This window comes from Chrysemys picta, chromosome 3 (genome assembly GCF_011386835.1).
Source record: "Chrysemys picta bellii isolate R12L10 chromosome 3, ASM1138683v2, whole genome shotgun sequence".
Lineage (NCBI taxonomy): Eukaryota > Metazoa > Chordata > Testudines > Emydidae > Chrysemys > Chrysemys picta.
This window is the reverse complement of record NC_088793.1, coordinates 138189517-138202177: the sequence shown is the minus strand read 5'-3', so window position 1 is coordinate 138202177 and position 12661 is coordinate 138189517. Positions and strand designations below refer to the sequence as shown.

Sequence of the window (12661 nt, the reverse complement as noted above, 5' to 3'; positions counted from 1 at the left end):
CATGCACTTCTGTTTCATACTTCTTCAGTTCATAATATACTAACCAATGGGCTAAAGAAAAATCTAGCATGAATCAGAATTACCTGACTGTTAAAAATGGTTAACGTTCCTTTCTGAGATGCTGTTACCATGAAATCCAATTGTGGCACCTTTGCTATACACTTAATCACATCTCGTCTCTTGACACCTGCCAGTGAAATAATATTTTTCTTTATCTCACAAGTATAAACAGCTAAGGAGACTAGGCAAAATACATAACTAAGAACAAGGTGATAGGAGCACTTCCCTCACTCCCAAATATACAGGGACTGAGTTCAGAGATGTAATGGATGAGCATGCAGACTATTCTGTACTGGCTTTAAATAATCATACTGAATTTTCAAATATTAAAATCTTGAGGACGGGGCTGGTCCCATACAGCAAGTTGCAGAGGAATGTGGGGATGGGTGGGGGGAGCAGAAGAGGTTTGTTAAGAGGAAGTTTGGGTCAGGTGATCTAGTCATTTAAAAATAAGAAGAAAAGAAGAAAACAGGAAGAATTTAAGAAAGTGGGTGAATAGGCAAGACCTGTGTGCTCAATGTGTTGGGTGAGAAATCTTCAGGTACAAACAGGATAGGGGCCTCGGATTAAAAAAAGGGGGTATATTATAAACGTGGTAGAACAAGAAGTGTGCATAACAAACAGCCATGTGACCTCATAATTGTAGCCTCAAAAAAGTGTGCACTAGAGTAGATTTTGGAATGAATATTAAAAGATGGCACCTGCTTTTGTAATCCGCTGTCTTCGGGACACCAGGAAAACCATGTTTTCTTCATCTAGCTGGGAAGCGAGGGCATCACCTTCTACTATAAAATAGCCAAAGATCTGAGGAAAACCCATAAGAAAAAAATTCTAAAAAATATGAATATATGCATAAAGATAAACATTCAGCTGACTCTGCTCAGTATTATTTAACATCTTTTCTTTAAATAATTACCTATCTATACAATTATATATATATAATCAACTACTGTTATTCTGCTTCCCCTGACCACTGTCTACTTGTTTGTTCTTAGATTCTGTGTTCTTCTGAAGTGTTTGGAAAACACTGAGCACTTAGTGGGTGCTACTGCAAATAATAATTCTATTAAAATGCAAAAAAACTATTAGTGTAGTACTCTAGTTAATATTTTACATGCAAAAGTCTTAAATTTTTAACATTTTCACACTTCCGCACTTCCTGGTACAGGATAGGATTGGAAGAAATACTGAAACAATAGAAATATATTACTTAGTATCCTCATGAGAAAAGCTGAACATTTGAATTTCTGGATTTGTATCATACACTGTTTTGAAGCTTTGAGGTTTCCCTCCATACAACGTTAGTGGAAAACAGGGGCATGTGAGGTTCCAAAATGGAAAGCCCTCCATGCTCTGGGTCCAAAAGCAGAGCAGATGTTTCCTCATGAAGTGACTCCCATCTCACTGTGTTGCAAAACTTTTCACTCTTTTCCTCCTCTCCTCATTATGCATGTCACCGGGACCTGGTTAAGAAGACCCAGTTGCCTCTGCTACTCAGCCACCTAATCCCTTCCTGTGTGGTTTGAAAAAAATCTCTAAATCTGACAGGAAAAAAATGAGATTGGAAGTCTTGACTCTACCTTAGCAGCCACATGGGCTCCCAAGATCCAAATAGGCCACATACCCCATCAAAGTCTCTTCATTTATTTTTCTCTCACTAGTTTTAAAAATAATGTATTAGGATTCAAGTCAAATCTTTGCACATTTGTCTCGCCTAGTCATTTTCTCTTTTATTACGTCTATTATCCATCCTGACAGTTCCAATTTATGCCCTTTAGTGCCATGTACAGAACATTCTGCATAGTCTTGCAGGGCAGCTTTAGTGCTCTCATCTTTCATGGCACTGCTGTGACCTCAGTCATTCACACTCTAAATGATACTGCAATCAACTGTCAATCACAGCCCTTTACATTCTTCCTTCTGACCCCTCTTACTGCTGCTCTGCAGTTGTCTCTCCTTGTAAATACACATGAATTAGAGTTCCTCTTACCTGTACAGTTTTCTTAAGTGACATTTTGCAGTCACACCCTATTGATTCCTTTTGCAATGTCACAGCATCACCATCTTCCTTTGGTCTCTGATGTAAATCAACCTTAACATTGCCAATAATTCTTATATAAGCTGATGATGCTAAAACATGGCAAATGGTTGATTCTTGCCCCTTTTAAAAGTTGATTAAATCCCTTGATTATTGCTAGTACTAGCATCCAACCTTTTCAGGAAACATTGAAAGATTTGTTTCGGGCTGAAGAGCTATAATTGAATTTGTCGATTGTTATTTATTATTTACATGGCGGTAGCTCCCAGAAGCCCCAATCCAAGCTGGGGCTCCTTTTAGATATGTCTACACTGCAGTCCGAGGCCTGATTACAGCACAGGTAGACATACCCACGGTGGCTTTACCTAGGCTAGCATGGTTACCTATATTAGCGTAGATGCAGCAGCTCAGTCTGTACAAACACACGGGGGACAGTGATTACATACTCGCATTTCTAGCCCTCACTGAAGCCCATGCCGCTGTGTCTTCACTGCTATTTTTATCTGTGCTAGCATGAGTATGTCTACCTCTGCTGCAGTCACACTTAGGATTGCAGTGTAGACGTACCTTTTGTGCTAAGATGCCGTCCAAACATGGACAAAGGCCCAGTGCTCACCCCGAAGTGCATGCAAGAGAAATATAAAGAGTGCAAGAAGAGAAAAAATCTCATACCTACAATTAGTATAAACATTCACAACTGTTCTGCCTCTCAATCTGAGGGAGAGTGGGGGAGTCAAAGACAGAATCTCCGACTGTGGGCCTGAGTGACACGGAGGGAGGTGAGGTTGTCAGTGACTGAGAAAGGAAGGAGTTGGGAGGGAAGGCGCTCTGTTTTGGCCAGGCAAAATTGAAGCTGATGGCAAGGCAACCAGGAGGGGATGTCAGAGACAGGTCAGAAGTGCAGACACAGACCGGAGAGTCATTGATAGTAGAGACTGTGTGAATGTGTGAGATCACTGCTGACAGAGAGGGTGCAAAGAATGGTGGTCCCTCTGACCCTGGATGGCAGCAGAGGGCCATCCATATTTCACTGAGAGAAAGAAACTGCAGGGCAAAAGAGACAAAGCAGCTATAGAAGGAAGAGGGGAAAGCTGGGGATGAATGTGAGGCTTGAAGGGGAGAGTCCAAAAGGATGGAGGGATGGCTGTGAAAGGTGGGGGAGATGGATAGAGTGGAGACAGAATAGGAGCCAGGCTTGTGAAAGGTCACAGAGCAAACTAGTGGTAGAACTAGGAGGAGAGCCCAAGAGTTGGTTTCCAGTCCCCTGCTCTAATCACTAGAGAGCACTGCCTCTCTCCAAAATTGCCTGTCTTGCAGCCACCACTAAACCATTGCTATCAACCAAAATAAAACAAAACAAACATCTCCTCCTGTGCCTAATTCTTGGAATGGTGTCAACCCCATTTGACCTTATTAGAGCCATATCTAACCAGCTTAACTCAACCTACAAATGTTTATGATTTGGTCCTATCATTTTATGCATGGTTATGAGAGATCAAAAATGTCTGTGGATTCCTTTGGCCGTGTTGGGTACAATGCTGGTTTGGTTCAATTCAGCTAAGAATGAGTTACAGTGGACCTAGATGACTCATGCCTCTCCATATGGGTGTGGGGGGGCACAATCTAAAGGGGAGGACACATTACTGCCCCACGTGTCTCCTTTGTCCAGTAACACCCCCCCTCCCCCCCCCCCCCCCCCCGCTGCACCCTACACCCAGCCTGGGGCTGCCGCGCTCTCCCTGCCCTGCCGGAGTTACCTGAGCAGGGAGGTGCAGTGGGCTCTGTCCTTCTCCCACTGTGCCTCCCCGCACCAGCATGTTCATCTGTTCTCCCTGGCAGCCAGGTCCTGGTGGGGAGCAGAACGGAGCTGCTTCTCATGCAGCTGAAGCTGGTTGCTCCCGGTCGCTGCTCTGAGAAGTGTAGCAGTTGCCTGAGAGAAAGCCTGGCTCTGGAGGTGGTGGCAGGCCAACCCCCGGCCCAAGCCCGGATGCTGGGGACAGGAGCCGAGCAACCCAGAAATGTGCCAGGGGGAAGAGGGGACTCTAGCTCACTCGGCCCATCCCTGGCAGCCAGGCCTGGGTGGAGGGCGGCCTGCTGCTGCCACCGCCCCAGCCAGATTCTCTCGCAGGCAGCTGCTGTGCTGCACAAAGCAGCCATCTTGAGTGGTTGGTGTGAGAAGTGGCTGGTCCCGCCTCTTCTTCTCCCTGTCTGGGCTCAACTTCCAGGGACAGGGGCCAAGCATGCTGGGGGGGGGAGGAGGGGGAGGCGGGCAGGCGCAGTGAGAGAAGGACAGATCCCCACTCCCTCCCCCCGGCAGGCCAGGTAGGAATCTGGAGGCTGTGCACTTGAGCCCGCATGCCCCCACCCACCCGCCATCCCACACATCACCTATGACAGTGGACATAATGTTTGTTGGGCTCAGACAATAAACTGAAGGTCATTACAATCACAAAATTGTAGGATTGGAGGGGACCTTGAGAGGTCATCTAATTCAGTCCCCTGCACTCATGGCAGGATTAAGTATTATCTAGGTCATTCCCTGACAGGTGTTTGTCTACCCTGCTCTTCAAAATCTCCATTGATGGAGATTCCACAACCTCCCTAGGCAATTTATTCCAGTGCTTAACCACCCTGACAGCTAGGAAGTTTTTCCTAATGTCCAACCTAAACCACCCTTGCTGTAATTTAAGCGCATTGATTCTTGTCCTTTCTTCAGGAGTTAAGAACAATTTTCTCCCTCCTCCTTGTAACAACCTTTTACGTACTTGAAAATTGTTATCATGTCCCTGCTCAGTCTTCTCTTTTCCAGACTGAACAAACCCAGTTTTTTCAATCTTTCCTCATAAGTCATGTTTTCTAGACCTTTAATCATTTTTGTTGCTCTTCTCTGGACTTTCTCCAATTTGTCCACATCTTTCCTGAAATGTGACGCCCAGAACTGGACACATTACTCCAGTTGAGGCCTAATCAGTGCAAAGTAGAGCAGAAGAATTACTTCTCATGTCTTGCTTACAACACACCTGCTAATACATCCCAGATTGATGTTTGGGTTTTTTGCAACAGTTGTTACACTGTTGACTCGTATTTAGCTTGTGGTCCACTATGATCCCCAGATCCCTTTCCGCAGTACTCCTTCCTAGGTAGTCATTTCCTATTTTGTATGTGTGTAACTGATTGTTCCTTCCTAAGTGCAGTACTTTGCATTTGTCCTTATTGAATTTCATCCTATTTACTTCAGACCATTTCTCCAGTTTGTCGAGATCATTATGAATTTTAATCCTATCCTCCAAAACACCTACAATCACTCCCAGCTGGTATCGTCTGCAAACTTTATGAGTGTACTCTCTGTGCCATTATCAAAATCATTGATGAAGATATTGAACAGAACTGGACCCAGAATTAATCCTTGCAGGACCCCACTCGATATATCCTTCCAGCTTGACTGTGAACCACTGATAACTACTCTCTGGGAATGGTTTTCCAACCAGTTATGCACCCCCCTGATAGTTGTTCCATCTAGGTTGTATTTCCCTAGTTTGTTTATGAGAGGGTCATGCAAGACAGTATCAAAAGACTTACTAAAGTCAAGATATAACATATCTACTGCTTCCTCCCATGCACAAGGCTTGTTACCCTGTAATAGAAAGCTATTAAGTTGGTTTGACTCAATTTGTTGAAATCCAACAAATCCATACTGACTGTTACTTATCACCTTATTATTTTCTAGGTGTTTGCAAATTGATTGCTTAATTATATGCTTCGTTATCTTTGTGGGTACTGAAATTAAGCTGATTGGTCTATAGTTCCCCACGTTGTCATTATTTCCCTTTTTATAGATTAGCACTATATTTGCCCTTTTCCAGTCCTCTGGAATCTCTCCTGTTTTCCATTACTTCTCGAAGATAATCGCTAATGGGCTCACATATCTCCTCAGTCAGCTCCTTGAGTATTCTAGGATATATTTCATCAGGCCCTGGTGACTTGAAGACATTTAACTTGTCTAAGTAATTTTTAACTTGTTCTTTCCCTATTTTAGCCTCTGATCCTACCTCATTTTCACTGGCATTCACTATGTTAGACATCCAATCGCTACTAATCTTTTTGATGAAAATTGAAACAAAGTCATTTAGCATTTCTGACTTTTCCACATTTTCTGTTATTGTTTTCTCCCCCTCCTTGAAAACAATGGTTGCCCTGTTTTAGTATAAGTAAAATCCGGACAATTTCAGGACTCTGCAGGTTTTTGTAGTTCAGTTTCCAGCTCTTGCTTCCGTTTCCATTTATTACCCAATCTCACATGATACATTTCCTAGATTAATGTCCTGGTAGGTGTGGTCATTTATCAAGTCATCGAAGGTGTACAGATAGCTTCTAATTCACATTATCAGCAGATTTCACACTAAAAAAAAAACCTCTACAACTTTTTTTTGCAGTGTCATATTTCAAAGAATGATGGTTATGGCTAAACCTAGATGAAATAGCTTCAATAGAACTTTCATTTCTTTAATTCCTTCTATTTCTAGTCATCACATAATTAAGCATTGCCATTTTCAGAATGATTGCTTGGGTGACTTTCTAACTATTCTGTATTATTAGTCATTACATTATTTTTCCTTGCAAGAAATTAACATTTATTTGTAGAGTGGAGATGTTTTAAAATCTCAAATTTCCCTCCCACAGTATCCTATACAATTTGTGACCTCCATTTCCAAGAGCTGTCTATGAAGAGAGCTGTTAATTCAATTTTACATGACACTACTTTCCTCCATATTAATAGGCATCTTAAGCACCCTACATACAAATATAAAATTCACCAGTTCATGTGCTCCCCAATTGATAGTTTTTACTCAATCTCTGCTCTAACACAATGAATTCAAATGCTGGCATTTACTATTATATTCCTGAAGAATGCTTATAGGTCTGGGACCTTCAGACAGCATTTGTGCTGGTGGCACACTAATTGGGTAGCATAGATGTTTAAAATCCTCATCCAGCAAGGGTTTTTGTACTCCTGCTTCTAAAGCAGCCAGAGGGCCAGGTGTCCTTTAAGAGTTTCCCTGATGAGGTAAACAATTGTAAACTGATAGGCAATCACAACAAAATGTACCCTACCCTCTATCCCAGGTTGCAGTTGGAAGCAGTTTTGATGTATTTTCCCAAGTTCGTCACAGACTCATGTTGCTTTGGTAACCCCAATATGTTGTAATAAACTGGCAAGTATTATGTATACCACTGCCCTTTACTGGGATGGAATCAGAACTGCTCAGCTGTGTTAGAGACCTTCTGCTGCCAAAAGACTACAGAGATTCTCCTCCAGCTGAAGTGGTACAGAGCCTGTGCTTTCTGGAGCAGGAAGTTCCAAGTGCTAGTCCACACTGCCACCAGCTGCTATGGTGTACAGCAAAGACATAACTGTGGAGGGCTACACCACAAGTTACTGAGCTCAATACAGAGGTAGCTAGGGGAAATTTAACAGCCTGAGTTATGCAGGAAGTCAAACTACATGAGGTAATGGTCCCTTCTGGCCTTAAACTCTATTAATATACGTCATGCCACCAAGCTGCTGCCCCTTGTTAATGGTCATTTACAGATGCTAACCAGTCCTTTGATACTTCTCAGTGGTGAGAAGAGAGTCCTCCAGCCAGCTTTAACCTGGTTTCTTTCCCAAGCACTTACAACTACAGCTGGTTGAAAAATGCTTATTATTTTTTGCAGAAAAATGTGAAAATGTTTCTTTTTTTCTCAAATATTTCTCTATTTTTCCCCCATTTTTTCCCAATGACAGCCAAAACAAATTTGGGTTTTCAAAAACAAAACAACAAAACCCAGAAAATTTTGACCAAGTTCATTTTGGTTGAAAAACCATTTGGTTTTTTTTTTTAATATTTTGACAGATTTCAACCAGATCTACATAAAATGCTAGCTGGATGGTATATTCCTTTTTGGGAGGCTGGGGAGGATTTATTCCACTGTATATACCCTTCAGAAATAATAATGCCACACTTCCATATAAATGCACAACCTCATCCAGCAGGTCTGGTCTTTTTTACCACCTGAAGCATGATTTGGCTGATGAAGAGCAGCCTTCTATAACATCCCTATGTTCTTTTGTTTCTTTTAGTCCCCCTGCGCCCACCTTTTAATAACGGTGGTGAGTACATTAACAGCTGCTTTCCCCTCTTGTGCACAATGTGCCAAAAATTATACATCAAACCATTTTTTTCTCAGTGCTGTTGTAAAGGGAACTAATGAAGATGCTCTGAGTAATTTTAAATCTTTTCCCTAACGTACGTGGATAATGCTGGCTGTCATTTTGTCATTTTCATTTTCCCTGTACTCTTTTACAACAGCCTTAACCCAATTATCGGCTGCATTAAACTCTCAGGGTAAAATTCACCCCTCCCAGGAAAGTATTCTAAGTGGTGATCAAGCTAAGGTTTGGGAGGATTGGGAAAGTTGGAATTCACCCTCCTCCCCAACACAACCCCTCTTACACAGCCACTATATCAGCTGCTGGACCTGAATAGCCACTGCTATTCTCTGTGCTAGGCTCACTGTCTTTTAAACCTTGGATTTAGTACATCCTTCCCAGTTTGCTGCCATCTGGTTCTTTCCATGCTGCTCTATTTAGGATAGGTGTGGAGCCTGCCTCAGCAGTATACAGGAGGTGCAGAAGCCCCTCTGTTTAGTCACTCTGCCTGCATCCCACCTCCATGCAAAGGGATACTACAAGATTGAAATGATGCTGAGGTTCTTGCAAGGACTAGAATTTGGCTAATCCTATAGTGTAGCTGGTATATTTCTTAACACCATTGGCTATTTCAAGAACCCATCTCTTGTGCACCATGTCCTTGTAACACTGAAAATGCCTATTTTCTTCTTTTCTATTACTAGCAGAGTTTCAAAGGAAAGCTGAAGAGAGGTGGTTAGCAACAGCTTCTCCTTTCAAGTCTCATCTTAAGAGAGGAGGCAAGAAGGAACAAGGAAGAAATGTAAGGGGAGGACATGAAGGGAGAAAAGTTTTACGTTTAGCTTTCATTAGGTGAATGCTATAACAAAAAGGTTGGTCATGATTTAAAGATCTAGCTGATAAAAAGGCCCTATAGATTCAAGTACATTGACTGGAAGTTAACTACATGATGTTTGAAAGCCTCTTCAGCCAACCATATCACAGCTTTCATCCAAGCCCCACAGATAATGTGAAGCATTTTTTTGTCTTGACACACACAGTTGATCTGAGAATAATTTGTTAGTAGAGTGATATCATAAAGAACAAAATCACAAGCAAAAATATTTAAGTCGGGGACTTGATAGAATCACTCTAGGATGGAAGCTTTTTTACCAGACAGTCAGGACCAAATACATTGCCACTGCAGTGGTGCTAGAAAATTATATGAAGATGTTCTGTATGGATTATCAAAGGCTAAGAGCTGGGTAGCTCAGAGATCACTAAACATCATTTGAAGTTCCAGAGTAATGAGGAAGTCTGCCTCTTGAATTTATAACATGGTTTAGTTAGTAACACTGTCCCTCTGGGCCACAAAGGCAGTCAAATAAGTCTACGCCCATATAGCCAATTCTGACAGTGCAATCCTAGGAAAGGCACTGCGCTGTAGGTGTTATCAGGTCCCCAGTGCCCAGCTCTGGAAGTTGTCCAAGTGGAAGATAAAAATCTTATGGCAATAGGATGTCATGGGTTCAGTTGGCATAGGTTGGCTACAGCATACAGCTAGACATCCTACACAGAATGGCTACTTGTAAAGCTATTTTCAATGAATATTTTTATTTAGAATCATATACTTCTTTGGTATAGGCTCAGTAATAACCATGACAATTCAATGATTAAGCATCTTTCAATTAAAATGCCACCACTTCTATAACACTTTCCATTTACAAATTATAGAGCCAAATTCGTCCCTGCTATAAGAGTTAATGAATCCTCATGACACACCCGCGAGGCAGCCAGTCCTTTACAGAAGGTACTTGAGCACCTACATGCTCATTCAGGTGCCTAAATGTGAGAGTTTTCCTGAGGGCAGAGCCAGGCCTTATATGCTATTTTTTGCACCTAGGAGCATGGTAATTTGTTGGTTAAATTCTACCCTGAACAATGATTATTGTACCCCTAACACACAGCATCAAAAGGGTCACATCTTGCAAGGCACTGATCCATCCCACTACCTCTCCCAATCAGTGTGAGCTAGCAGGTCGGTATCTTGCAGCAGGTGCTCAGCATTTTGGAAGATTTGACCCTGATATGTTTAATTGCTCCCCAAGTGAGAGCAGATTGTACAGAGGAAAAAGTCCAAGGGACAAATTTAGCTCTCCTCTCCTGTAATGTGCATACTCTCATTGGAGACATGTGTGCATCCAAAGGCAAAATTTGTCCCTAAGATTGTTGGCTGTACATGTATTTTTAACTGTTCACCACCAAACTAAAAATAAATGCTTCCTCTTTCTTTCTCAGCTTGTCAAAATTGTATTTATTATTGGGTTTTGTTAACATCTTGGATAAAGGCTTATATTATTAGAAACGAGATGCCCTAAGCCAGTCCTTCACATTTTACCTCTCACTTATTCTCTAACCAACCAGAACAATAGTTTTAGCTAATTTTCCATCTAGCCTCAAAGCAAGATCCTTTTTTTAAAGTGTTTTGGCCTGTAGCAGATGAAAGATTTATAGAAGCAGTAATAAATGACATGGAAATGTCACTTTGATTATGTGCATTCTCCGTGAATCCATTCTCATTCCATGCCGTCAATGATTACATACTTGCATAAATTAACCTGGCATTTCACTATTTCAGATTATATATAAACCTTACCTCACACCATTCTATTCTTCCATCAGGATTGTTGCTAATCTTCCTGAAAAAGGTCTTAACATCTTGATCCTTCACTTCTGGACCAAAGAGGGTTTGTACTATCTCATAGAATTTATCATAATCTATTTCATCTGTATTGGAACAAAAATAACAAAATAAAACAAAAATCCATCAGAGTTGAACACTAGCAAATTGTTTCTTCTCATATTTCCTTCTTTGACAAGGTTACTGGCCCAGTGGATTGTGGGAGGGAGGAGGGAAGCAGTAGATGAGATAGATCTTGATTTTAGGAAGACTTTTGACACAGTCCCACATGACATTCTCATAAGCAAACTAGGGAAATGTGGTCTAGTGGAAAATACTATAAGATGGGTGCACAACTCCTTGAAAGACCATACTCAAAGGTTCACTGTCAAACTGGGAGGGTGTACCTAGTGGGGTCCTGCAGGAGTCAGTCCTGGGTCCAGTACTAGCCAATATTTTCATTAATGATTTGGAATAATGGAGTAGAGAGTATGCTTATAAAATGTGCAGATGACACAAAACTGGGAGGGATTGCAAGCACTTTGGAGACAGGATTAGAATTCAAAACTACCTTGACAAATTGGAGAATTGGTCTGAATTCAACAAGATGGAATTCAATAAAGACAAACACAAAATATTTAATTTAGAAAGGAAAAATTAAATGAACAACTACAAATTGGGGAATAACTGGCTAGGCAGGACTGCTGAAAAGGATCTGGGGGTTATGGTGGATCACCAATTAAACATAAGCTAACAATGTAATGCAGTTGTGAAAAGGCTAATACCATTCTGAGGTGTATTAACAAGAATGTTTTGGATAAGACACAGGAGGCAATTTCCCAGCATTACTCAGCACAGGTGAGGCCTAAGCTGGAGTACTGTGCCCAATTCTGGGTGCCACACTTTAGGAAAGATGTGGACAAATTGGAGAGCATCAAGAAGAGAGCAACAAAAATGATAAAAGGTTTAGAAAACCAGACATCTGAGGAAAGGTTAAAAAAAAATCGGCTTGTTCAATCTTGAGGAAAGAAGACTGGGGAAGGGGGGGCCCTGATAACATTATTTAAATATATTAGGGGCTGTAATAAACAGGATGGTGATGAATTGTTCTCCTTGTCCACTGAAAGTAGGACAAGAAGCAATGGGTGTAATCTGCAGCAAAGGAGATTTAAGTTACATATTATGAAAAACTTTCCAACTACAAGGGTAGTTAAGCTCTGGAATAGGCTTCCAAGGAAGATTGTGGCATCTCCATCATTGGAGGTTTTAAGAACAGGTTAGATAAACACCTGTCAGGGATTGTCTAGATTTACTTGGGCCTGCCTCAGTAGAAGGTGCTGGACTAGATGACCTCTTGAGGTCCATTCCAGCCCTACATTTCTATGATACTACATTTGGTTCCTGGTTTGATTTCACCTTCAGCATCATTAATGTTCAATTTCTCAATCTTCTTGTTGAATTCGTTCTAGCATCCCTGCCCAAAAAATGTCAACCTTCTTAATTTCCAAAAATCTCATGGGTTAAGAGAGCATTCTGCTAACCTACCACCCAGGAGTATTCTGAGGTCAAAGAGAGTTCTGTGATAAAGCTGACTTTTTTGTGCACCTAAAGTTGCTAGCCTGCAGTGGTAACAACCTACACGATGTTGAGTTACTTATGATAACATAAATGGACTGACTTGGACAATTGGTTCATGTGTTTGATTCTTCAACAC

General features: G+C 41.5%; 1 protein-coding gene across 1 annotated transcript in view; it reads right to left on the bottom strand.

Annotated features, from left to right (window-relative positions):
* WDR64 (WD repeat domain 64) overlaps window positions 1–11048 on the bottom strand; it is a 127725-nt gene extending 116677 nt beyond the window's left edge. Inside the window, exons 1-3 of the mRNA XM_065589127.1 lie at window positions 10924–11048; window positions 762–864; window positions 84–187 (exon numbers count right to left, since the gene is read on the bottom strand). Coding sequence (XP_065445199.1) covers window positions 84–187; window positions 762–804 — 147 coding nt within the window. The 5' untranslated portion in view covers window positions 805–864; window positions 10924–11048. The remainder of the gene's footprint in view (window positions 1–83; window positions 188–761; window positions 865–10923) is intronic.
* Window positions 11049–12661: the final 1613 nt, after the last annotated feature.